This window comes from Agelaius tricolor, unplaced genomic scaffold, assembly GCF_023055355.1.
Source record: "Agelaius tricolor isolate 1412-34295 unplaced genomic scaffold, bAgeTri1.0.p SCAF_20, whole genome shotgun sequence".
NCBI classification, from domain to species: domain Eukaryota; kingdom Metazoa; phylum Chordata; class Aves; order Passeriformes; family Icteridae; genus Agelaius; species Agelaius tricolor.
Window position 1 is genome coordinate 2,485,707 of NW_027269280.1, and position 25,630 is coordinate 2,511,336.

The 25,630-nt window shown below is 45.3% G+C and overlaps 1 protein-coding gene across 4 annotated transcripts in view; it reads left to right on the plus strand.

Moving 5' to 3' along the window:
• The window catches only part of PITPNM2 (phosphatidylinositol transfer protein membrane associated 2), a 126,272-nt gene that overhangs the window by 40,109 nt on the left and 60,533 nt on the right, over nt 1-25,630 (plus strand). For all 4 annotated transcript variants that reach the window (XM_071445019.1, XM_071445018.1, XM_071445020.1 and 1 more), the window contains one exon: nt 21,990-22,163. In XM_071445019.1, coding sequence (XP_071301120.1) covers nt 22,086-22,163 — 78 coding nt within the window. In that variant the 5' untranslated portion in view covers nt 21,990-22,085. The remainder of the gene's footprint in view (nt 1-21,989; nt 22,164-25,630) is intronic.

A 25,630-nucleotide genomic window follows, 5' to 3' on the forward strand; every position in this document is an offset into this window, starting at 1 on the left:
CTGACTGGGAGCACTGGTGGCTCAGCTTGGTGTTGGGCAGCTGGGGCTGTTCTCATGCATGTGGTGATCACGCTGCAGTAAAGATCAGCATCTCCTCATGGTATTTCTGGGGCTGTCACGAACTGGTGCAGCTCCATTATTAATGTTGACCTTTTCCCTGCCCGATGAGACATCCATCTGCAGCATCCACTGCAGAGGCTCAGGAGAGCAGCATCCTGATACCTGCTGTCAAAAACAGTCTCTTTTCCCCTCGTTGTGAACCATCTCTTGTGATGTTTTCCACATGGCAGCCCCAAGTATGTAAAGACGTGTGTGTTTTCTGTGAACACAGCTGCTGCTCTTGACCCATCTGCCAGGAATTCTGCTCTTCAGACACAGCTTGCTTCCTCCTGGTGTCTGTCTCCCTGTTCCATCAGAAACAAACATTTTAACACAGCTTTGCTTAATGCAAAAGAATAACACAGTCTCCTTTTAAGGGCATGGTTCAGAGAATGAATGAATGCAAGGGTGGGCTGAATCTCCTGTCAAATGGGTGGTTTCATTTGGACAGCTGTATAAAGTATTTGTTGCTGTGGAAAAACTCTTCTTCCACTGCATTAAAAAATCCCTAAGCAAGTGTGTCTGGGCAATGCCAAACCTGGTTAGTGTAAGGTGAAGCTTCTTGGGAGTCTCTGTCCTTCCTGCTCAAAAGAAAACCAAGACCATGCTTCATCTTTAATTGAGTTGAGTTTTGCTCTGCTACATGAGCTTTCTCAGCAGCACAACCAATATTGGGACTGGACAAAAACCAGCAATTTGTTTTACTATTGTAAGGAGGGAACAAAGAAAAAAATATTAAAAACCCCTCAAACAGGAAAAAAACTTAAGAGCAAGCTGCTTTTAAGCTACCTGCCTCTCACCTGTGCTAAAAAAGGGGGATGTAGCTGAATTACAGGGGGCCTGAATCATGCACTCAGGAGTCTTTCCACACCATGGCCACGGTGCTGCCAAGGGTGTGCTCATGAGATGTCCTCTGATGCAGTTAGAAGAGCTCTTCCAGGAAAACCATATCATTATAGAGTTGGAAATTCTGGAAACTGGGTGGATGCAGTAGCACAGGAGAGCTGCTGTGCTCTGCCCATCTTTGTGCTAAAAATGTCTCTGGAATGAGCCCTGTCCTGCTCTGGCTCTGCTCCTGCTGGCTGGGCACAGGGCTCCTGTCCCCTCCTGGTGCCCTGGCTCTGGGCAGTGCAGGGGCTCTGCAGAGCTGGACAAAGCCTCTCTGAACTGCTGGGCCTCCCTTCCCTTCAGGACCACCTCACTGATGAAGTGATTGGTTCTTTTTCACCACCAGGATGGGCCTCCTGATCTTTTCATCCCAGAGGTTAAATGTTTGATGTAAATGGGTCTGCTGTGGTCTGTAGGTCACATTGCCTGTGCCTGGCTCTTAACCAGCAGAGCATCTGATGGAGGTTGGGCTTTCTGATTTGATGAGAAATCGTGACAGGCACAGGAGGAAAATCAGCTGCAGCCTTTGGGCTCTCTTTTTTTGCTGTTTGGTGTTTGTGTTTGTTTGTTTGTATTTGCTTGTTTGTTTTACTGTGCTATGCCCTGACCACTCTGCTTGGCCACCCCTGGCATTTGATAAGTGTGAGGTCTTTTAAAAGAGGAGCATGTTTGAAACTGGAGTAGCAGCTTCTGAAATTCCTCCTGTGCTGCAGTGCCTCCTGTGAAGGACCAGGCTGGGCAGTGACTCCAGAGGAGCACCCTTCACCCCTCAGAAGAGATTCCTCAGTGTGAGGTTTCTGCAAAATGATGTTGGATCTGATGCTGCCGTGTCCAGAAGACATCTGGGCCTTTTTATTGTAATCATGTTTGTGCATTCAGACCAATTTTGATGGTTATGAAGGTTCAAAAAAATCCCAGAGATCTTAATAAGCTAATTCAGTAACTGTTTGTGGCTTTTGTTGTTCCTCTTTGTTGTGAGGACAGAACTGGTTCTTGCTGATGAGTGCTGCATGAAAATTATATTATTAGTAATTACTGGTAATTTCTTGTCTGGAAGCTTCAGGTTTGTGGGAGCACTTGAATTTGCTTCTATATTCCCTCTGGCTTGGCTGTAGCGTCTCACAGTACCTCAAGACCCTTGAGCAGTTCCCTTTCCTCCATGGCAACTTCTCACACCAGTTGTGGGTGGCAGAAGAAGTTCCCTCTCTGTTCTGATGTGGATTTTCTGTCCAGTCAGGGCATCATTGAGGTGCTGGGGCTTCCCCCAGGTGAAGGGAGCAGCTCCAGCCCTGCCTCATGAGGGGTGGCAGTGCAGGGTGAGGGCTCGGGGATGAGGGGGAAGGCAAAGGACCAGAATGTGCTTCTACATTTTCCCTTTAAAATTGTAATTTTATTTTAAATGTGCTGTGGTAACACGGTGGTTTCTGTCAGCTGGCAAAGTGAAGGATTAGTCATAGGGGTTTGTTTTGTTTTCTTCTAGGGAAGCTGGCAGAAAGGTAGAAAGAAAAAAGTGCACCATTAAACCAAAATCCCTGGAAAAACAACAACCCTAAACCACCAGCTTTTCAAAGAAAATGACAGAATTGCTGTGTTTGCTCTTTATGGGGAGCATCACCTGTCTATGGTGTCTCAAGTCCCTCTTTTAGATTTAGATTAGAGATATTCCTAATTTTTGAATTGTGCATGGAAACGTGCATTGGAGGTAATTGTACCTGGCTTAGCTAAGGAAATAGGAATAAATGTAAGTACTGCTTAATTCTCCAGTTTGGGAGTTACCTTTACTCCTTGTGCCAAAACTGAGTTTTTTCTTCAAAGATCATCATTAGAATAGAAACATTTTTATCCCTCTCTGAGCCTGAGATTAATAGAGGAGGACTTCTTAAAAGCTGTACCTTCTGTTTTGATTTGGTTTCCAACATCCTAATTACTTCTACTTCCAGCCATGCCTCTGGATCTGCTTTCCTTTCATCTTCCCGACTCTGACTGGGAGTAGCCCTAGAGCAGAGAAGGAAAAGCTCTTGGTGTAGGTGAGAGGAGCAGCGTTGGCAGGGGAGGAGAGCCCTGGCTGGCACCTCTCTCAGGAGCTGCAGCCTGGGAGCCCTGGGGAGTGCAGCTGAGATGGGGCAGCCACGGGGTCACCTCAGACAGCTCTGGCAAGGGCTGGAGGGTTGAGATTAGCCTGGGAATAAATAGTAAGTAAACCCTGGATATACTTGGAGAGGCAGTTCCTGCAGATGTTCCAAGCTTTTGTGAAAGGAGCAAGCAGGAAAAGCAGGGGGGCTTGCATCTTTTTTTTTTTTTGTTCCCTAAGCTGTACTAAGTTTATCCACGTTTTCAACCTGTTTGTTTTGGATACCCAGCTATTCTTAACAAACACCTGATTCCTTACTGCTTGGAGATTCCTTTCTGCTTGGGCTCTGGGGTATAAATCTATGGCTCCTGTGTCCAGGTGACAAGGTGGCAGCAGCTTTGATTCCTCATGTCAGCATCTCTTCATGACTTTTTGCTCAGGAAGGTCAGTAAAGCTAAAGAGCAAATAACTCGTTTCCTAAGCAATGGAAGGTTCCTAAGCAGGTTGAGTTTATATTTGTAGCTTTGTTTTGAATGTTGTTGTTATTGGCTAAAGAAATGCTTGTGCTCCTCTGGTGCTCTGTGAACTCAGCTGCTGTGGTGCCCTTCAGTGCCTCTGGATTCAGAGTGGGAGGAATGCTTGTTATTTTGTGTGATGGAAGGGCCTGGCTGTTCTCAGACTCTGAGATGTGTAAAACCTTCAAAGGCTGAAACGTCTGCAGGGTGATGCAAAACTTTCCTCTCGACCAGATAAGTGATGGGAGATTTACTCTGATTTGTAAAATAATCATTTCTCACTGGTTACTCTGTGTAAACACTGATGGGTTTTTTTATGAATTGATTCTCTTGCTGCCCCCTCCTCCCCCTGGGGAAAGATCTTTGGCAGCACATGGAAAATGTGACTGACCCACAAAGGTCAGATTCAGTCTACCCTTCTGCTTTTCTTATCCTGCTTGTCAGACAGCACAACTTATTTGCTTTATCTGCTGTCCAGATCTGTTTTTTTTTCTGTATATCTAATTTTTTTTTGTATGTGTGAATTTTAAATAGAATTTCTATAAAATATGGTGGCAGTAGAGCTGTTCTCTGAACGTAATTTACTGTGCTTTATGGCTCCTGCTGATCTTTTTTTAGTTTCTTGCTACAGATGATATTGATTGGAGTACAGAGTTTTTTTGCAGCTGAAGGGAAAGGTTATGCTATTACAGATTATATATATTTTTAAAGACTGTCTTACAGTAATAGACACATACAGGCAGTGGTTACCAAAACTCATTATTAAGTAGCTGTAAAACCTCTAACAAGATAAACTGTTTAATGTATTGACTGGTTAGTGTCTTTAGCCCTGCCTTTGATGGTGTGGTAGGTAGAGTGTATATTCAGAAACTAATTCCAGAAAAAAACCATGTGTCAGACTCAAGTATTTCTCAAGACCCGAAAAAACAATTCTGTTTTTTATTTTTCTTAAGCAGAAAATCACGTGCTCTGCATGAAAGATGCTGGTGGTGAAGCTTTGGGAAAAAACCAGGGGCAATGGGTTCATAAAATCCCAACCATCCCAGGAGAGGGAGATTCACATGGCATTGCTGGGATGGAGAACTTGGATGAGCAGAAAAGTGTTGGTGTCCAGATTCACTTCCAAACCTCCTGGATTTGGGCTTGGCTTTTCTTTCTGCCTTTGGCAGTAGAGCTCAGGGGGGGTGTGCAGTCAATTGAGCTGAGCAGCAGGCACGCTGTGGATGCTATTCCTCTGGCTGGAAGAGGTTTGGAGATGCATCAGGCATCTCAGGGAATGATTCAGTTTGTGACAACCAACCTCCTTCCATGCGTGTTGGTGCCTCTCCTGGTGGAGCTGCCTTGCCTCTGCCAAGCACTGGAATATGACTGAGTTTTCCTGAACAGGAGCAGAGCACCCTGAGCAATTTAAAAGCCATTGCTAAGCATTCATTCCTGTCTTTTTCTTCCCTTTTCTTCTTTTTCTCTTTCCCTTTTTTGATGTCACACAAAACCACTTGTCTGGAGTAGGGAAGTGTGTGACAGAACATTTAAACTTCAGGTTTTTGAGGTTTTTTTTCTGTCAGTGGCCAGTTAGCTCATTAGCTGAACTTGTGTGCTCTTGGTAGTAATATGGGGTTTTTTCCTTGGATTTTTTTTCCCAACAGGGATGTGTATATGACTGAAAGATTCAATTGCTTCTCTTGCATATCCCAATATTTATTTGCTTAACTGGTTCTGCTAATGAGAAAAATGTGCATTCTGAAAGGCTTTACACACACTAAGGAAGAGTTAAGGAAGTTCCTTTATTTGTAGTGACACTTAACTGCAAGAACTGGCCCATAAGTAACAAGGGAAAAGTTGCTTCTAATACCCAACAGCTTTGTCCTCTGAAATGCCACTCCTGGGAATGTGTGGTTATTCCCATCAGGCAGCCTGAGGGATCTGAAAAAAAGCTTTATTGGCATCAGTTGTGTGTTACCTGTGTTAGCCCTGAGTGCCTGAGCTGCTGGAGAGCTGAGGAGGAACTTGCACATGCAGATTTTCTTCACCAGAATTACAGATTTCACCATGTGTGTTTTATCTTGTCAGTTTTTTGAGGCTTTTCTCTTTTCCCTCCGTGGTTTCTATGGGAATGTCACGAGTTTGGGTGGTGTGTGTAACTCTCCCAACTGCAGCACAGTCTGTCTCTGTATTGCTTAACTTTTGGGTGGTTTTTTTTGTGCTCATTTTGTGATGCAGGACAGGAGCAGAGGATGTTTGACATTTATCTGGGGGTTCCAGTTACAGGAATGGCAGTCACAGATGATTTCTCCATCCTCTGGAGGTGAAATAATTAAGTCAAAAAGCACAAACCATTGTTTCCATGCAAGCTTGAGGATAGACCTTTACCATCCCCAGTCCCCTGGGGTGTGATGCAAGCTGGGAGACATCCCAGAGCTGGAAAATTGTTTGGGGAATGAAGGAGAAGAGGGATTTCTGTGGCTGACCCCAAGAAGGGCACTATTGAGTGGAAGGTCTCTACCACCTTTTTTCAGAGGAACTGGTATGTGCTAAAACATCTGAGGGAGCTGGGAGCGTTCCTAACCCTGGGCACAGCACTCCATGCATTTAAAAATAAAAACTGCTGACATTTCTTTCAGCTGTCCTTAGTGTGAATCAAAGCACTCTGGTTTCCAGTGTTTCTCAGCACTGACAACGCCAGGCTGGGCAGCAGAGATATTTTAGCCCTGCATACAGGATTAGTGGTGTCTTAGGGAGGAAAATGAGGCACCTCGTGTTCCAGCAAATGAGCAATTTAAGGTGGTGCTGCCTGGCGGATGGGTCTGTGCCGTGCAAGGCTTTTGATGTGGAAATGCTGTCAGTCACCTGCAAGCCGAGGAGCTGCAGGAGGCTTGTACTTGCTGGTAACTTTGTGCTCATTTGCTGCACTGGCTCAGGGAGTTTCTTCCAAAGACTGTTCAGTGCAGATTGTGTGAGTGTCTTTGGGTGTAAGAACTGGACTGCAAAGGTATAAAGGAATTTAGTTGACTAATCCCCTTCTCCTTTTAGAACGTGATAACTTCAGCTTCGGTCCTAGGGCACACCAAACCCTAAACAAGGGGTTCAGGTGGGATTTTGGAGACAGCTGCCTGTGGTGCAAATACCACATTTCGCTGATTCCTCTGGTTTTAAAACCTCTTTATGCTCCACAGCTTCCTGCCTGGGTGCTGCCCTTGCCCTCGGCCTGTCAGCATTTCTGCAGGAAGAGTTGTTGGGCCACTCGGGGTGAAAGATGCGACAGGAACACAGTGAATGATCCCCTTTGTCCTGGGATCACCCCCTGGGCTGCACCCAGACCATGTTGGTTTGGGTGGGGAGGGTGGAGGAGCCTCTCCCAGGAGAGTTTTTGTAGCCAATCCAGGAACTCTCTTAGGGAACATTGCTGGAGGTGCGGATGGCGCTGGAGGTATTAATGCAGGCTTTTACCACATCATCTCAGCAAACCATTTTCTCCAATAAATGTGACAAGCTGACATGGGGCTTCCAGAGGAGTTTGTCCCTGAATCCTGGAGGAGCTCAGCACTGGGAGGTGTTAGGGAGGCTGACACTGCTGTCTTGGAAATCTTGGAGGTGATTGCTGGGGAGAGGAATATGAGAAAATTGCTTCCTTCTCCTTCAGATGTGTGCAATTTGTAACTGTTTGGCTAATCTGATTATCTCATCTTGCCTGGGATGACAAATGGAACAGATAGCTGTGCTCTGCTCAGTTGGGTCCTTTTGTGCTAAAGGAGCACATGACCTTATTTTGAAAGAGTAAACTCCTGCAGGAATAAATACTGTAAAGAGAAAAATGCTGCTTTCTCTACTTTCCCCTGTGACAGGCTTCAGAAACTTGTCCATTATTCTGTAAAACAGTGTACTTATAATCTGTCTGTCAGCATGGAACTGGAAAATATTTTCAGCTCAAAATATCCTCCACAAAGAAAATAGCTTCCATGTGATCCCCTATTCAGAGGAAAGCTACTGGACTTCAGTCCTAAATAAAGATTCCAACCAACTTTGGTGCTTTAAAGAGCAGTAGTGGTTGTCCTGAATTTGACTTTACCAAGTCCACTGTCCTGAGCAGCCCTTTGCTTTGGTCAAGTCAACAGAGCAAGTTTCACACTGGCTTCTCTTTGTTGGGTGCTTTCAGTTGCTTTGAGAGTGGCTTCGGTGAAATGCAAGGAAAATTTTCCAAAACGTAATTATTGAGCCATCACTTAGTTGGCAAGTCATTTTCAAAGCTTGCCATTGTCCTTTTGTCCTCTTTAGCATCGCTGGGAAAAAATGCATTAACCTGTGCTTGAGAAGGCAATGATTTGCTTGGTTTTTGATACAGTCAGGCCCATTTATTTTGTCAGCAGGGGATGCTGCTAATGTATTTAGCAGTAAATCATCCTGAAGCCAGGGCTCTGAACAGCTCTTGCTCGTGTTCTTTCTCCTGATGGGGCTGTGGGGATGTTGTTGCTGAATGTGCAGAAGAGAATGGCTATTCTTCTTTCTCTTCTAATTTCAGAGATCAACAGGGATCAACTGCATTGCATTTTTAGAAGTAGCAATTCTGGTTCGTTTGGAGCTTGGATGTTTTCTCTCCCATTAGCTAATTAGGACTATTATACTCTATTGTCATTATTGTCACTCGGTATTTCTGAGAACCAAGGGTGAAAAGTGACAGTATAAAATGAAACTCATCAACGAGGCTCCCTGAGCCTATTGTGAGTCACCCTCGCTGATTCTAGTGACAAAAATAAATCTTCTATTACAACTGTTGACTCCTGCAAGCCCTGCAGTTACTCATTGCAGGAGCTGGAGCTGGTTTGTGCCTTGGGAAGAGCCACTGTCACCACACGTGGCCAGGGAGGCTTCTCACCCACGGGTGGCTCCCCTCAGCCAGGCTCTTTTCTCTCCACCTCTAGCCTAGGATAAGTTGTTCAGCTTTTACTGCCTCTTGGATGGTTTTACTCTTTATCCATTTTGTTAAAAATGCTGAAGCTGAATAGTGCTGTCCTGAGGAAGGAGGGGCAGCTGGTTCTTGGCAAAAGCTTGTGTTTTAGTGGGAGAACAGAGAGGATAAGGTCCTGGATTTACATAATTATTGATACCTTTTCTTTTTTTTTAAACTAGAAACACGAATTGCACACCTGAGCAGCTGAGATAATCTTCTGGCAGTGGTCTGTGCAATTAAGAAAAAATTGTTAGCAGCTTCTCACTCAAAGTATGGATTGTTAGTGCTGCCATTGCTTATGCTTTGTGTTTCTTCCTTGTAATTGTCGTGACGGGTATTTTTGGGGCAGCTTTGCAGCTTGTCTATTTTCTCCCAAGTTGGCTAAAAATGCTGGTCTCACGTGACATGATAAATATTCTCTTGGAAACTAATGCTGTATATATCCTGAACTTCCTATCCTGCTGATGTCTGGATTCATTCCTGAAAATTGCAGGAGCTGGAGGAAAGGTGTCCATTTGTACTGGAGCCTGGGCATGGGGCTGTTAATGGTCTTAAGAATTGCTTGAATGGTCTCTGCAGAAAAATCTTAGACTGGAATGTTTTTGTTTGCTTTAGCTTTTGGGTGGTATTAGCCTTAGCTGTAACCTCTTTCAGTTTCTGTTGTCTTTTAATAAGGACTTCCTAGAGCTCTGGTGCTGCAGTGAAATCCATGCAGAGTCTGCCTGTGGCTGCAGCAGTGAGGCACTCAGGGCTCCTCTGGTTGATTTATTGAGTTGTAGGTTGCCCTTACAGGAGCTTTGCTGTGTCTCCTGTCTGTGTCTCCAGGACACCTGAGTGCACATTTCTCAGAGGTGTTGAGAACTGCACGTTGCTGGTGCCCAGCGCCAGGACTTGTCCCTGCTGTCCCTGTCTGAGCTCTCACCTGCTCAGACCTTCTGGGCAGGTCTGTGGAGCCTCAGCACTGGCTGAACACCCACCCAGAAACGAGGCATCTGCTTGTGTGTTACATGTGATGACAATGGTTAACCCAAAACTTCAAGGCTGCAGTGGGAACCTTTTGGTAAAATTGCTGTATGTCCTCTTTTCAGTGACATACTCCAGTTCCAGTCAGGCTGTGAGGTGCTGGTGGGTAATCCTTGGGTGGAAAAAGTTTCATTTGTGAGCTCTTCCAGACAAGGCCCAGCTCATGGATGAGCCTTTGCTGTGCATTTGGGCAGCGTTGTTTAGGTTGATCCCAAGGTTTCCTACCTGGCTCTTGCAGGAGTTGAGTGTGTGCTGTCCCTGCTGGGAATGCTGCTCCCAAACTCTGGAACCTCTGAAAGACCAAGGCCCTGTTTGTGTTATTGATTTCTGGACTTTGCTGTCATTCAGGATTTTCGCTTACCGACAGAAGGAAAATAAAAGCAAATCTGCAGAAGAGCAGAAATGGAATTTTTAGGCTAATGAAGCTGTATTGTGTCTGACAAATGGGTGGCTAATCTGCTGGAGAAGGGGGAGGGTTGACTTTTAAGGAGAAGTTATTACATGTTGAATAGCTATTAAATTGCTGTATTAATAAAGTGGACAATCCTCTCTAGCTTGTCTCCTAAAGTATTCTTTTAATTGCGAACCCCCTTTGATCCATTCTTTTAAAAATTAATTAACATTTTGAAAAACACTTCTTTGACTGTGGTGGCCTGGTTCAGATTAAATTGGGGTTATGTCATGACTGCTTCCTTATGTACTTTAGCTGTAATTTATGGACTCAGTGGATAACACTAACTTCATAAGCAAGAGCTTAACACTTCTAAGAACAAGACTAATGGGCTGATTTTTTTGGTCACAGTTCTTCGAATTGGCAGCAAACAGAAGAATAGAAATGAGATGAGAAAACAGGGGCCGGTGCCTGGAGTGAGAACTTCAGTGTCACTTTCAGTTCAGCTCCTGATTGTTTTGACTGTGAGCCAGCGTTTGCAGTGAATTTTGGACTAAACTATCCAAACTTTATTGTCCCTCAGTTATTGCATTTCTTGTAGACTGCAGGCAGCTTTTTTTGCACAGACCAATTGTCCTTCATGCCATGTTGTGATCAAGCTGGAATGTTGAAGTCCTTTGGCTCCTCTGTTACACTTCATGGATATCCCAAACCCTCCAGCTTTGGGTGTTTTTGGCCTCCCACCTGCCAGCTGTGGGTTTTTGAGAGGCTGTCCCTCAGGAGCAGCAGACACGTGTGACAGCTCTGGATGTGGCTGTCTAAGAAAGCCCAGCTCCTGAATCAGGTCACTGTTTACAAAGCAGATTTATGTCAGATATAAATACAGCTGTAATGCCCTTTAGCAAAGGGCATGTGGGGCTGTGCAGTGCTCCTGCAATCCCAGAGCTGCCAGAGCTGGCTCAGCCAGGATGGACAAATTCCCAAGGTGTGAAACAAGTGGCTGGGCCATGGCAGGAGCTGGGGCAGGGAACTGCAGCGCTCGGTCAGAGCCATCCCTGAAATCTGAACCGGGGGGGTTGGACACTTTCTGCTCTGTGCTCTGCTTCCTCAGCTGCTGCCAGGCTGCAACAAGGTTTCCATCCAATGGTGCATCTCATGAAAAGAAAAATGTTGTGTTTGAACCCTTAGTAAGCTTGCTTTTGTAACACTGCCTTGTAAGGGACACTTCAAAAAAGAACATTCTGAAGCAATTTGGATATTTGTTGGGGAACAAAGGAGAAGTTTATTTGAATGGGTCTAGGAGGTCACAAAACAGATTTTGTTATTTTGTTTTAATTTACATAAAATTGCTTTGTTTTGCCTCACATGTGCAGTGTGACACCTTGTTGCAGGACACCCTGATGGACTTGTGAAGCTGAATTTGTAGTTGGAGGAGGTGGTTGAAATCCCATTTAATTTGAGGAATAAAACCACACATGAGTCCTCAAGGAACAGGAGAATTCCACCCTTGGGAAAGTTCTCTGCTTGCTTTGTCAGGCTGAAACCACAATATGTGCTGTATGGCTGTTAAATACTTTGATACATCCAGAAATCTTGTGTGGAAAAGAGAATTGTTTCCTGGAGAGAATTCTGAGTGGAGCCAGAGCTTGGCTTTCTGAAACCAGTGGGAAGGGCTGTGAGAGGGGTTCAGCAAAATGGGTCAGAATTAAAGGCCAAAGGATTTGCTTCAAAGTTTTGTCTTGTGGATTTGACAGCTGAAATGTGAGTTTGGTTTGTGATGCCCAAGATATTAATGCAAAAATTGGGTTCAGAGCACCACTTAATTACATCTGAGAATATTTCCCCAGCAAGGTTTATTTGCATGGGGTTTTGAGGATACTGTTGTGAGTGAGAGTTTGAGCATCTTTTGATCTTGAGTAGTTTCTTTCCTTATCATTTGTGGAAACAGGAGGTCTATAACCCTTCTCAAGAGGGAGGGTGGCTGTTTGGTTCTGGCCACGCTGGTCTGAGTGTCACAGGCTGCTTGGGCAGCTCTGCCAGTCTTCATTCATGTTACTGCATCTCCCAAGATTTCAACAAAACAGCAAAGTTCTCGAAGCTCCCATGTGCTTTCCAGCAGGAAAAGGGCTTGTCTGGGGGTGGCAGGAGTTGGGGTGAGATGTGTGCTGAGAACCTCTGGGCTCTTGGGGAAATTTGATATTTTCAAGAGTTGTTTTATTTTCTGCAGAAATTACTGATATCTTGAAAGGCAGTTGATAAGAAGAAAAAAATTTCTTCACCTTTTTTTTTCCTTGCAGAATCGTGCCAATTATCAGGAAAATTGAATTTGCTTGAGCTACTCCACTCCCTCCTCTCTTTATAAAAAATTATTTTATGGAAAAAGTTGGATCCAGTCTTGAATCTGCTCTGTCACCAATTCTCTCTTGAATATTGGACCAGATAATTTTCTCCCTATGTCTCCATTTCCCTGCAAATGAGGGATAATGATGGTTGTCCCTGAGGCCAGGGCAGAGCTTTAATGTGTCCCTCAAGCCCTGGGAGCTGCTGCAGGGAGCACAGCTGGGCCCAGCCAGGCACTCTGCTCTGGGTGGATGATTCAGAGAATGTTGTTTCTTCTTTTCTTGCCAGTACCTGCATTTGTCTCCTTAGGTACCACTCCTGTCCTTGGCTTGGGTGAATTCCAATTTATTTTTTTTTTATAAGTCCTGGTTTCAGTTTCCAGTTTCAGCTCTATTTTAAATGATCACAGTGTGTACTTTGGGCTGTATTTTTTATGGAGTGGGCAGAGTATGTTGGGTTTTCCTGGAGGAGGTGAGAGCTGGGGATGTGGGTAACACCTGGCAGTACCCCTGGGGTCTCTGCTGCCTGAACTGACCATTGCATCCTGCTTTGGAACCATGTGCACAGGTCCTGCGTGAAGTGGAGGTGCAGCTGTGGCTGCAGGGCAGCAGCTGGATCTGGGGCAAAGCCAAGGCTCTGGTGGCATCAGCAGCTCCCCAAGAGGAGCCTGGAGCTGCCTGTCCTCGAGCTGGGGCTGTCCAAGCGGCTGACAAAGCTTTGTCCTTCTTTAGGCTTCTCAGAGAGGAGTGAGGGACAGAAATGACCCAGCAGTTTGTTACCCAGACTAAAGGAGAAACAGAACTCGTCTGGCACTTGGGCCTCCTCTGTCTCAGCTGGCAAAAGTGCTCAGCTGGAAACACCCTGGAAGCCTCTAAATGGTGTGGGTGGTATTTAGAGGCTGGGTGTTCCATGTTGTGGTTAGCATTAAGGATGATTTGCAAAAGCAGTAAGATGTGATGCTTTAAAAATGCACCATCACTCCATATGTGGGATGTGGAATGGTGGAAGGGAACAAAAAACAGCAGCCCAAAATGTGCTGACTAATGAACTGAAAGTGGGTATTGATTAGCTGTGCCCTTTCATTACCCTGCTGCAGTCCGAGAGCAGCAAGCAATTCTTTTTTCTTTATTAAAAAAAAAAAGAAACAAAAACTTTCAAAGGCGCTTATAAAATATTCAGTGTAATTATTTCCAAGATCAAAACTCCAAAGAAATTACCCAGCCACAGAAACCTTGTTAATCTGTTGGTGTTATGGATGTAAGATGCAACAGAGATATTAAACATTTACTGCTCTTGTGCAAAATGGCCCTGTACTTTCCACCTCAATTGCACCATTTTTCATCAGCCTTCACTGCTGTGTCTGTCTTGCTCCCCCATGTAAGAATTTTAGGTGTCATTACAAGTTTCTTCTGATGGAGTGGGACTTATTTTCTTTATCCCCATTTTGCCCTTAGGCAAGGCAAGTCTCAGCCTAATGAAACCAGTGTGAAGTATTACACAGTGCTCTAACACTGCCTTTGCAATGGTACAATGTTTTCCTCCATGAAATAGTCTTTTTAAACCAGCTCTGAATGCTCATTTCCTGTTCCACATGATATCTGCATAAGTGAGGGAATAAAATGTTTTTTCCATCAGGACTGTAACTACTGAAAAAGTGAAGTAGCTGTTGATGACCCTTTTCAGTTTGAATGGGGAGTTACTGAGGAAGCAATCCACGGGCTGTCCAATGTTGACTCAAATCCCAAAATTGCATTTTTGTGTCTCAAAAGCAGGTTTAGTGGATCTGCAAGTATTTGGAGATAAAAATTCAAATTAACATTGAGAAATAGCCTGAAATGGGCTGTCGGTTGGAAAAGATGAGCACAAAGACCCATGAATAAATAAGCTATAAAATGGGGAATGAGTGCTGTGGTTGCCATTGCAGGGGAGGTGGGATATGGCTGTAATGGGTTTGGGACTGAGTGGTTTTCAAGTGCCTTGTGCAGCAGGGTAGGAACAAGAGCCACAGGAAGTACATAAAGCTTTGGATTTCAGCTTCCTTGCTCTCAATTTCTTACTTTAATGCTTAATGACTGGTAAGATGAAAGAGTGGGAGTTTTCATGACTTTCTGCTCTTGATGTTTTAATAGAAAACTGTGATGTCCAGTGCAGCTGCTGATGGAGAGAAAGAGAACAGGGGTGGTGTGGACATGGATATTAAGAGCCTGGATGGATTTGTGGCTGGGATTTTACTACTTAATACAAGTGAAGCCTTGACCAGCTGGTGGGAACTGCACCAAGCTCCCTTGTGCTTTCTGTCAGGAAGAGGGATTGCAGCACCTGGAGCTGTAAAGTGTAAATGCAATAACCTCCCAGGGAGGCTACCTGGGAAATTAGATATGCTTATTTTGTTTTTAAACTTGGCCTGCCTCCCATCTCCCTGCCACTGCTGCCCACAGTGTGCAGGCTTCTGCATGCCAGTGGCCCTTCAGACTAATGGATGTGCCACCAACCAAAGAAAAATCCTGTCCATGCTGGTTGCCTGTGGCATTCCATAGATTTTTCTTTACAGTAGTTTAATGAGCTGCCAGCAATTTTCAGTCTGTTTTCAGCCAGCACGCTGTGCTTGCCACACTGTCAGTGCTGCTTTTATTTTTGTTTCCCTATGTGTGTATTTATATATGTATCTCTATATATATGTGTGTGTCTATATATAAATATATATATATCACACATCTATATTTATGTATTTGTGTGTGTAATGTTGGCCTGTTTTCAGTGGATAATGCTGAGTCTTGGGCTAAGAGCAGCCCCATTAAAAGCAGGATCTGCCCAGTTCCTTTAGCTCACCAGGCTCTGCAGCCTGGCCACAGGACACTGGGGTTTGTGGCTGCTCTCCTCATGCAGACTACTTGGAAACGTTTAAACCTTAATGTCAGCGTTCTTTTTAATATTCATCTTTATCCCCAGTATCAGCAAAAGGATTAGAGGCTGGTTTGTCTTTCCCTCTGAACTCATCTGTGGCTCGAGTGTGCTTATTAGTTCTTTTAATGGCTTCTTTATTAGTTCGTTATTGCATAACCTCCAGGCACGGCAGGACTTGAAATGTTAATTTTCCAACCAAAGTTCAGCTGATGGACTTCACCTGATCCCCCCGGAGTCCCTGTGTGCTGGGGAGGGCTGGCTGGCCTTGCACCACACCATCACTCACAAAGCAGAAGGAAGGGAGTCGGTTTTTCCTCTGCCCGGTGCTGAAGGAGTAATAGGACTGGAAAGGACAAAAAGCCAGCACAATACCCGAGAATGTTGAAGCAGAAAAGGTGATGGGTGTTGTTGTGCACGCTTTGCTGTGGTGTTACTTTCCCCCCTCCCCTTCTCCTCACGTTGCTTCAAGCCAGTATTTGGCTGCCCAGTGAACTCTAACAAGATTTAATAGCTCCAGTGTCGCTATATTGCATTTGGACTGCTTCCATCCTTCAGTTGTAATAAACGTCTACTTTACAATGAGCTCTTAAATTCTATAAGTGACGTCAAATTGGATCTAATAATGGCAAAAAGATCAAGTACTGGAAATGCAACTTGTTCACCCTGTCTTACCAAGGGGCAGTGTTTGTCCTCAGCCCCTCGCTGTGCTGCTGCCTCCGAGGGCTCTGGAGCTCGCCCTGCACCTGGGAAAGGTGATTTTCACACCTGGGAAAGGTGATTTTCACAAATGCTTGTGCTTGCCTTGTGCCCTGGCTGTGCTGCAGGCAGGGGCCAGCCCCACGGGGAGCTCCTGCTGCTCCAGCACTGCAAGGACTCCGGCTCTGCCCCTGCACGGCAGCCCCTGGGCCCAGGAGGGCTGGAATGGGACAAACCTCTCCAGTGGGATCACCCTGGGATCACCCCAATGGGCTGGGAGGGCTGAACAACACCCAGAGCGTGGCTGGGTCACTCTCACACTCACTCACACTCTTGCACACTCACTGCAGTTGTGCACTTGTTCATTAGCTGCTGATTCACTGTGGGATGGGATCTGAGCTCAGGCATGGAACTGGGATGTGCAAACATCTGCATGGTAATTTTTCTCTCTGAAGATGTGACAGATGAGATGGGGGATTAGGATGAACGACCCCGCCCAGAGTCACACACTGACACAGTGGCCTTGGAGCCAGAGTGTGTGAACTGTGCACTTTTAAGGAGCTTTAACTTTTGATCAGTTTTTTCTTTTTTTCCCCCAGGCCTGATGAGTTTTTAAATCTGCTTAGCTGTCAGTGAGCAGGTACAACCCACACTGTGAAAACTGAAAACTGCTGATTTTCAAAGCCTTGTTCTCTCTCTTCAGTTTAGTGCGTGTGTGTGTGAGAGAGACAGTTTTGAGAGTAGTGATGAGCGGTTTGTGGCCACAAAGCTACTAAATAGAAATGCTGAGGCTTTTTGACCTTCCAATGTGGATATGGCTTGAAACAGTCCCAGTGGAGAGATCACTTTGGTGGGGTTGGGTGAGGAGGGGAGAGAAGGGAATGGTAAAATACGAGCACTCGTTATTCATCTCCTTGGAAGAGCCTCATTAATTGTGTTTGCCCCTGACCTTTACAGAGCAGTGATCAGTCATGAGAGACTCATAGTGACACTTCCACTCCAGCCTAGAGTGTGCTGAGCACTCACAAACCAAGAAGTTCCTCTCTGCCCTGTCTCATTCCCGTGGAGCCAGCAGTGGGATGTGGGCAGGACAAATGCCAGGCTGTGCTGGTCCCTGGGGTGGATCCTGGGCCGTGTGTGCCACAGCTCCTGCAGAGGGTTGGGCAGGCAAGGCTGGTGAGTGAGGGCTGAGCAAGGCTTGACAAGGCTCTGTAGATACTCGTGGAAAGCTTCTGAGAGGCAGGGACACTGTGGGCAAGCAGGATCACAGTGACAGGGAATGGTCTTTGCAGCAGTGCCACTCTGGACAGATAAAGCTGAGCAAGACTGCTCTGGGCCAGGAGGGAAACTGCTGCATTAATCAAGGTGTGAGCCCGAGGCTGCCTTTGAAAACTGCTGACTTAGGTCCTGGAATTCTATTTCCCATTTATGCTGCAGCTTCTAAAGGCATAAATAAATCCCAGCACAGTAAGGATGCAGCGCTTCCAGTCATGGGAGACATAGTGACCTCCTCCAGGGAGCTCTGCAGGAGAGGAAAGGTAGCTGGGCTGCTAAGCCTGGTGTTGCTTCCAAAGTCCAAGTGTTTGATCCACTTGGGATCAGTGCTGACATCTCTTTGATATTGCTTTCTTCAAGGAAGCATCTTCTTGGGGGATAAAGGTGATGTAGAAAGCCTAAGGAAGGTCTTTAGGAAGGTAGGTGAGGTCTTCAGGTAATGCCTTTGCCTTTTGCTGTTACAGGTTTGGCTTGGTTTTCTTACAGTTGTTTCTGTTAATTATCTTAAATTTCTTGGTGATGTGAAAATATTGCAGGGAAAAATGTTCAACAACTGAGTCAAGAACATCAATCCTTAGCTGACAAGTGTGCTCTTTCATAGAGGAGACTTTTCTCAGCTTCTACAGAGAGCACAGCCCTGAGCAGGCAGTGGGTGATGAGAACCTGAGACCTGGGGCTGGGACCTGCTTCTGCTACCCGCTGCTGTGTGAGCCTCCATGATGGGTTTTCCTTTTAACTTTATAATGGCATAAAATGAACCTCCTTTGTGAGGCTGGAAAATGCTCATTACAGGTGCTCTCTCTCGTGTCTGTTGGAAAAGGAAAGCAGCAGCCATGGCCTGAGGTGGGTTCCTGCTGCTGGGGCGTTGCTCACTGCAGCCCTGAGAAACCTCTGCTCAGCAGTCTGAGCATGGAAAAAGTGAGCTGGTCAAAATTTGTCATTGAGGTGACAGCTGGGAAGAGTCATAACAGCTCTTTTGTAGCCTGAGCCCACAGCATGAGTGGTTCTGCTGCCCTGAACCCCTCGAGGAGCTGGAATTTCTGCTGTCACACTCAGTTTCCATCTCCTCGGGGCTAGCCTGGGAAGCCTGGCTGGGATTTGGCCTCCAGCATTCCAGTAGTGCAGTTTAACCACCCTTCACACACTGAACTTACTCCTTAATTACGAGCTGTCAGTTGTTATCAGCCCTTTGCTACCTCCCTTAGTACCAGGGAGGCTGCCCAGACACTCCCAAAGTGAACCAAGTTCATGGGTTAAATGGAGAGATTCTGCTGGGTCTTTTGGTCTATTCAGCTTCTGCAGATCCAGATCATCCTCCCCTGATTTTAAAGCACGGGCACTTTTTTTAGGGAGTTTGTTGTTGTGAGGGAGATTGTTAAAATTGGAAGTAAAAGCAGCAGGCTGTGCATGAGCCTTTAGACAGCCTGGAGCAATGGCTCAGAGGTGGACCTGACTCATCTCAGCAGGATATTGACTCTGCAGCATAATTATGATGCTTTGAGAACCTGATTTTAAAATAATTGAGGTATAAAATTATGCGCCTGGCTCTCCCAGTTACTACAGCTCGGGGTATAAATTGAATAAGGGGCTGTACAAATGTGCCACTTGGCTGGAGCAGCAGCAGCAGCCAGTCTGGAAATGTCCTGCGTCACCGTGCTTGCCTCTTGCTGGGAAGCCAGCTGCAGGCTGAGCTTTGCAAACAGCCTCTGGATCTTCCAGTTGTGCAGCCACAGGGGTTTGGCAAATCCATGGAAAGTCCAGCTTGGTGTAGCCAAAATCCAGTGGTGAAACCCTGGCTGTTTGCTAATCCCAGCACGTGGAGCAGCTCCAACACCTCTGGCTGCTTCCAGCAATGGGCTGGGGGCAGAGAGTGCCATGGACACAGCTGGGGTTTTGACACCCCTTTTGCAGAGCTGTGTGCTGGCTCCCCTGCTTCCAGAAGCACTTTTTCCTTTCTCCCATCATTTCTGCAGGCAAACTTCTCTGTTTTGTTTAGACAATACAATGAGTGGTCTTTGATTCTCTATGAAATCCCAGGATTTTGGAAGGAGGCCACTGTCTTCAGTGAGCTGTCTGAAAGGGCCATTTTGTCACCTCTATCCCACCTGGAATGGTGTTCCCCTTGATCTGAATTTGGTGAAATCCCATGTTTTTATTTCATGGTGATACCTGGGCTCCACTGCTCTTGCAAGGGTAAGAACAGGTTCTTGTCAACTCAAAGACAACCCAAGCTGCAAACATACCTCGATAATTCACTTTTCTTTGCTGGTCTGGCTAAAAACCAGGCAAAAAAGTCAGGTTTGTTCTCTTTGTGCCTCCTTCAGTGTCAGGCTGCTGATCTCAGGTGCCTTTCCCTTGGCTGAGGTTGGGATTTGCTCCATGGTGTTGCCCATTGTGCTCCCAGGGTTGTTTTCTACCCAACCCTCAGGGGGTGGTTGCAGTAGCTGGAGTGGGTCACTTCCAATGGCCACATAATCAGGGTCTGCTGCTGCCTGCACTCCTGTGGGCTGAGCCCAAATGCTGCTTTTTAATCACTGACCACAGGGAAGGAGAAACCTGCAGGAGGGTTCATGCTGAACCCTCAGCTCCCATAAAAGCTGAGCAGGAAGCTGGAGCAGGAGCCAGTGCTGTGACCAGACAGACTCCACATGCCAAGGCTGCTGCTGTGCCTGCTTGGGACCAAAATGTTGGGATTTTTAGTCTGTAATAAAATAAACCTCTTGTGTCTCAGCCATCTGAATTATTACCTGATTGGCACTTCATTGTAAACACATTTTTTCCATGTTGGTACTGGTTTCTTGCCATTTTACTGCTTTTCAGGTTCCATGTTTTGTTTTATTAATCTCTTCCAATCAATAGAAATATCCCATTTTTAGCAAGTGGCAAGGACAGATGTGACTGATGCCCTTCTGATGGAGCAGAATCACTTTCAGAGCATTTGGGGAACAAGGGGAGAAGCTTTTAAATCTAATTTTCAAAGATCTCTAAAGCACAACAAACTGCTCAAGATGTGCAGCTGAGTCTCCCACTGCCATCAGCTCCAAGAGTTGGGATCCTGGAGTTGCACCATTGCTGATCTGGTCCTTGAGATCCATCCTGTGCCTGGTAACTGTTGTTCCTTGCCATGACACTAATTAAAAACCACTTAATGAGATTATCTTCACCTGTTCTGGAGGATTAGTTTGATGGAGGAAATCCTGGATGTGTGTATGGATGCACACACTTCTGTGCAGAGCCCGGCAGTGTAGGGAAGCAGAGTTTTCCCAGAATTATTCTCTACGGGCTTTGCCATAGCAGAGACTTTTTTATCCTCCCCTCCACGGGCACAGATTGCTCTGACAGCAATAAAATGCAGCGGAGAATTGAATTTGGAAATAAATTGTTTAGATGATGCAGCAGCAGACGGATCCCTATTCCAGAAGAGTCCGTCCGGGGTGGATTTGCTTTGGTGCCAGGTTGGAAATGTGGCAGTCCCAGGGAGGCAAGCTGGGTGCACCATGGCATGGGGCTGGGTGTCCCCCGGGCTGTGTCCCCAAGCAGTGTCCCCACGTGTGCCCAGGGCAGAGCCATCACAGGAAACCTGGGTTTAAACACTGAATGTTGTCCCCGGCTGCTCTGTGACTAGGGACATGTGCTTGAGCCTCTCTAAACCTCGTAAAAGGTTGGTGAAGTGTTGTGCAAACACCGACTGGCACTAAGGGCTGTTGATAGCAGTGCGGTTTCCTGATTCCCACGTCGTGGTTTAATCCACAAGATAAATTGGTTGGGTTTATTCTCTTGCTTGTTTTCACCAGTCACAGGGCTTGGGGCTGGTTTGGCTCCAGCAGCTCTCTCTGAAGATGTCCACTAAGCAGGCACAGCAGAAAGGTGGAATTGGGTGACAAGAAGGAGCCCAGTGAATGGTTTGTGTGCTGTGAGAGCCATCACCAGATCCTGCCCAGGCTGACTTTGCTTCTTGTGTCCTCTTCCCCTCACAGTCTTCCTTACATAAAGTTATTGTCTTTATCCACAGTCCATAGGGGGTATTAAAGGTATTTGAAAAGTTCCTGCTTTAACCATGGTGTAGTAAATGCTGTATTCCCTGAATTCTTAACTAGTAATTCTGTTACAGTGCCTTGAGGTGGGGTACAATGGAATTTTTCTCTGTTGCAGTTTGATCTTTGACTGTATGCTCATGCAGTGGGAGTGTAAAAATGAGCCTGACATTGACAGAAGTGACAGGAGGATCTTGCCAGCAGACAGTTTTGGAGGTGCAAAAAGAAAGGGTCCTACCAAGACTATAATTCAGAATAAAGCAGGGGAAAAATGTACATTTCTGCTGTCTTTATTCTTAGAATCCAATGGTCTTTCTTCATCAGATTGTTGCTGAGGGCTGAGGAAGTTGAATAATTGCTCTTTCTTGCTGCTAAATGAATTTGAGAGGATAAAACCTGATGCTTTTGAGAGGATGCATCTCCAGTGTGTGGCTGACACTGGAGACTGTGGGCAGCAGCAGATCTGCCTATTCATTTGGAGCTTTTGTCACATCTCTTCTGTGCAGATGCTGTTGCATATGAAAGTCTGATTGATACTATGGCAAAGGTCAGGAGAGTAATAGCTTTGATGGTATCCCCTGAAGCAAATCAAAATTCTTCTGAAAGATTCTGTTCAATTTGATATCAAAGGTCTGGTAGCACTCCAGGGATTCTTCTCTCTGCTATTATGCTTATAACTATTACGAAAATTAATGTTTGACTGTTGTTGTTTGTTTTTGGGGTTTTTTTCCTAAATAGGATGTTCTGTCGTAAGAATGGAAAATAACCACTTCTCTCTTTCCTCCCCCCTCCTTTCTGTCTGTTTCAGGGATCCTCGATGCATTTCCTTGCCATTATTTAAGGAGCCTTTACTAAAAGCTTTTGGATTGTGTTTCTGAGCAGCCAAGAGATTTTTGTATCCAAAATGCTCATAAAGGAATATCGCATTCCTCTCCCGATGAGCGTGGAAGAATATCGCATCGCCCAGCTCTACATGATCCAGGTCAGGAACCTCCTGCTCCTGCAGGCTCTGGGGGCTCTCTGGGGGACAATTCCTGCAGGATTGGCAGCTTTAAATTGGGGGTTTGCTGGTTGCTTCTAAAGGAGCAGTGGGGAAAGTAACACAAATGCCAATTTCTGACTTGCTTCCTCTTCTGCTTCAATTGGAGAAGCTCTGTCTGACCTGGATGGAAGCACAAACCTGTTCCTGTGGAACCACTCAGCCCAGGTGTGGGGGTTCCTGCTGCAGGGGATTGAGCTGTGGGGCACAAACAGCCACTGCTCCCCAGCTGGGTGGTGGTTACTGGAAGTGCCAACTCCAGTTGCAAACCAAATTCTGTTTTTTCTTGGGAAGCAACAGTCTAATATAAACTTGAGAGGGTAAACCAAAGGCATAATTTGGAATTAAGGGAGGGAAAAAAAAAAAAGTAATATATCTGTACTCATATACCACAATGAAACAGATACTAATCAGTTTAGGCATAAAATGTAGATTATTTTTAATAGGCTTCTGAATACTGATGGGAATTTTTGCAGAATTCCCTGTCTGCAGTAAAGCAGTTAATTAAAATGTTGGGTTTTTGTAACTGAGGTCCTCTGTGCCCATATTCTCCCAGTGTTTGAAATCCAACCAGGAGCAGTTATAAAAGGAAATGAAACTGAAGTGTTATTTCATTGTCCCACACTTTAAATAAAATCTAATTTTGTTCATCCAGCAAAACACACATCTAATACTGAGCTTGCAGGAGAACTCTGCTTTCTGAAGCAGTGCTAGAAAAATCTGCTTTGGCTTAAAACCTAAAATAAGGGGAAAAAGCAACCCCCAAAACCAAAGCAAAAGTACAACTCCCCCACTTCTCTCCTGACCACCCACCTGTGTTTCTTAAGGATTCATGCATTTGGGCTTGACTGTTAAAAGAGTGCATGGTGTGTATTTTGCAGTAATAATGGTCAAATTCAATTTTCTGACACAGATGTGTCATCTTTGTGTGTTTAACCTAAATCCTGGCATAAACAGGTAAACATTTTTCTTAGGTGGCTTCATTTTTCTGTACCTTTTCCTGATGCTGTAACTGCTTTGAATATTAGTGTAATTATTTTGTTAACAACTTTGTCTTCCTAATTTGTCTCAGCTGCTTTGCATGAAGAGCTGGTGGATGGCAGCAGAGTATTATCTGTGCAGAACTTGTCAGTGAGCAGCAGAGCGATCTGATTAGGAAGGAGGAGCCCACCTGATTAAAGAGAGGATGACTCCTTAATTGGGGACTGTCTGTGGGGCCTCTGGGAATTCTGGAGGGCTTGGTCAGGGAGGTGGATTTGCTTTTTGATCTCAGAAGTTAAATTGCTGATTTTAACTTCCATAAGCAGAACACTGGGTTCTGCTTTATTACTTGACAGGGATCTTGGCCATATCTTAGCATCAAAAGGACACAGGAAGCCATAAGGGTTTCATGCAAGGGGAAGTTCAGCAGCTTAAGAAACTAAATCTCCACATTGCCATCCAGCCCTGCTTTAATTAAATGCATTGCCAGGCAGCAGAGTAAGGTTTCCTCTTAGCTCAGGTGTCAAGTCAGGTTTCTGATCTCCCTCCACTCTCCTGGAGCAGGGGGCTGAGCTGCAAACACTTCATGGAGCCCAGGGTCTGGGGGAGCTGCAGGAGTGAGTGACAAACAGGGGACTTGGCTGTGCTACCTGTACAAGTAGCACACAGGAAAAGGTAGCTGTGCTTTTCCTTGGGAACACTAGTTTCAGCTCAAGTTTGAAATAAACAAAAAGCAATGAGAAAACGAAGACCACTTAGGGTAGAGTTCATAGTTTGGCAGCAATTTGCTTCAATTGTTCCTGCAATTGGTGGAAAGATTCCTGCTGGCTTCAGCGTGAGCTCTTCCCAGACCAGGATATCAAATGTTTTCTTCAATTTGATTTAAAAGTGGAGGTTTTGTCTTTGAGACAGGCAGTGGGGAAGGAGCAGTGGGGAGTGTGACTCTGTCCTTTTAGAGAATGAGAAAGTGCTTCATGTCTGCCCTTTTATTTTTCCTCTGGAATGCCTGAAGAGGCCACAGGAGAAGTAAGCTCTGTGTGTTGAGCCCCCGTATGGGAACAAGCTGAGGTATCTGTGCAAAGCAGCAGTGAAGAGGCATTTCTGAGAAATCTGTGGCTGAAATGTGGAACAGAATGTTTTGAAGTAGTTCCTGGGAAGAGGAGTGATTCTCAAAGGCAAAAGGTTAATTTCTGTGACATTTGTCATGTACAGAATGGTGGCATTATTGCTGGCAGCACCAGGCAGCCCGGTCCTGTGAGGAGCACTTCTCCAGCAGTGCAAAAGGAGATGTCACAATTGCTCCTCAAGGCTTTTAGGGAGCCTCAAGCATGCACCTGAAGCTGATCACTCATTTACCTTTGAGCTCATGAGTGAAAATTCCCATTAAATTCCAAACCAGTTGGTACAAAGCTGCCTATTTTTTAAAAAATCTTTTTGCCTGGGTATACATTTTCCTAGATTCCAGCATTGTCCAAATGGAAGTTTTCCAAAAGGCCCTTCTCCCCTGAGCCCTGTGGTGGAAGTGGTGCCTCAAAGCCGTGTAGGCAGGGATGTTCAGACTCAGGCTGTAGTACTGCCATCACTTTTCAAAGCCATTTCCATGTAGATTTTTACTCTGCAGTGGAAGGATCAATCACCTGTTTTCATGAGAGAGCAATCCCTTCTTATTCATACAAGTCTCAACAAAACTTTCCACCAAATTTGATGTAAGCAGCATCATGCCCAAATAGCAAAGGATCCTTCCATTAAATGGGAACAGGCTGTACTCATATTTGCTGTGTTTACTGGATGGGAGAATTAAAATTGTGCAGTATATAATCCACATCTCTCTTGCTTCTCTGCGCCACTGGGCAGGCAAGACGTGCAATAAATCATTGTGTGCATGCCTGTGTTGCTCTGTAATTCCTCTTATAACTACAAGTTCTCCAGGCTGGTGTATAAAGCTGTGAAAACTGAGATGAGTGGCCTGCTGCTTTGCTTTTTAGTGGGTTTTTTTTTTTTTTTTTAATTTGAGGTGAGAGAGCAAAAAGTCTCCTAAGTTGCTTTCTGCTGGCTTCTGAAATATTATCTACAGTCAGTGGTTTCAGTACTTTAAGTAGCACTTAAATTCTTCCCTAAATAAGTTAATTTTACATTACAGCAAGGACTTAATGTACCCTCGACTTGCTTGAAGCCTAGCAGATCTGAATTGTTTTTCTCTATTAAATTTCAGACTTTCAATATCCTTCCAAGGGAAACCTCTCACGCAGCATTGTCAGCCTCTCCAGGTTGGGAGCCCTTGCTCCAGAGCAGTTTGGTTTAGCTTTTCCATTAGCACAAGAGCTTTTTGCATCATTGCTGAGGTTCTGTCTCTTTTTAGGTCCGAATTAAAACATTCCCATTTTTGTATCTGAGCTAAGAACCAGCAATCTTCCTTCCTGGTTTTATTC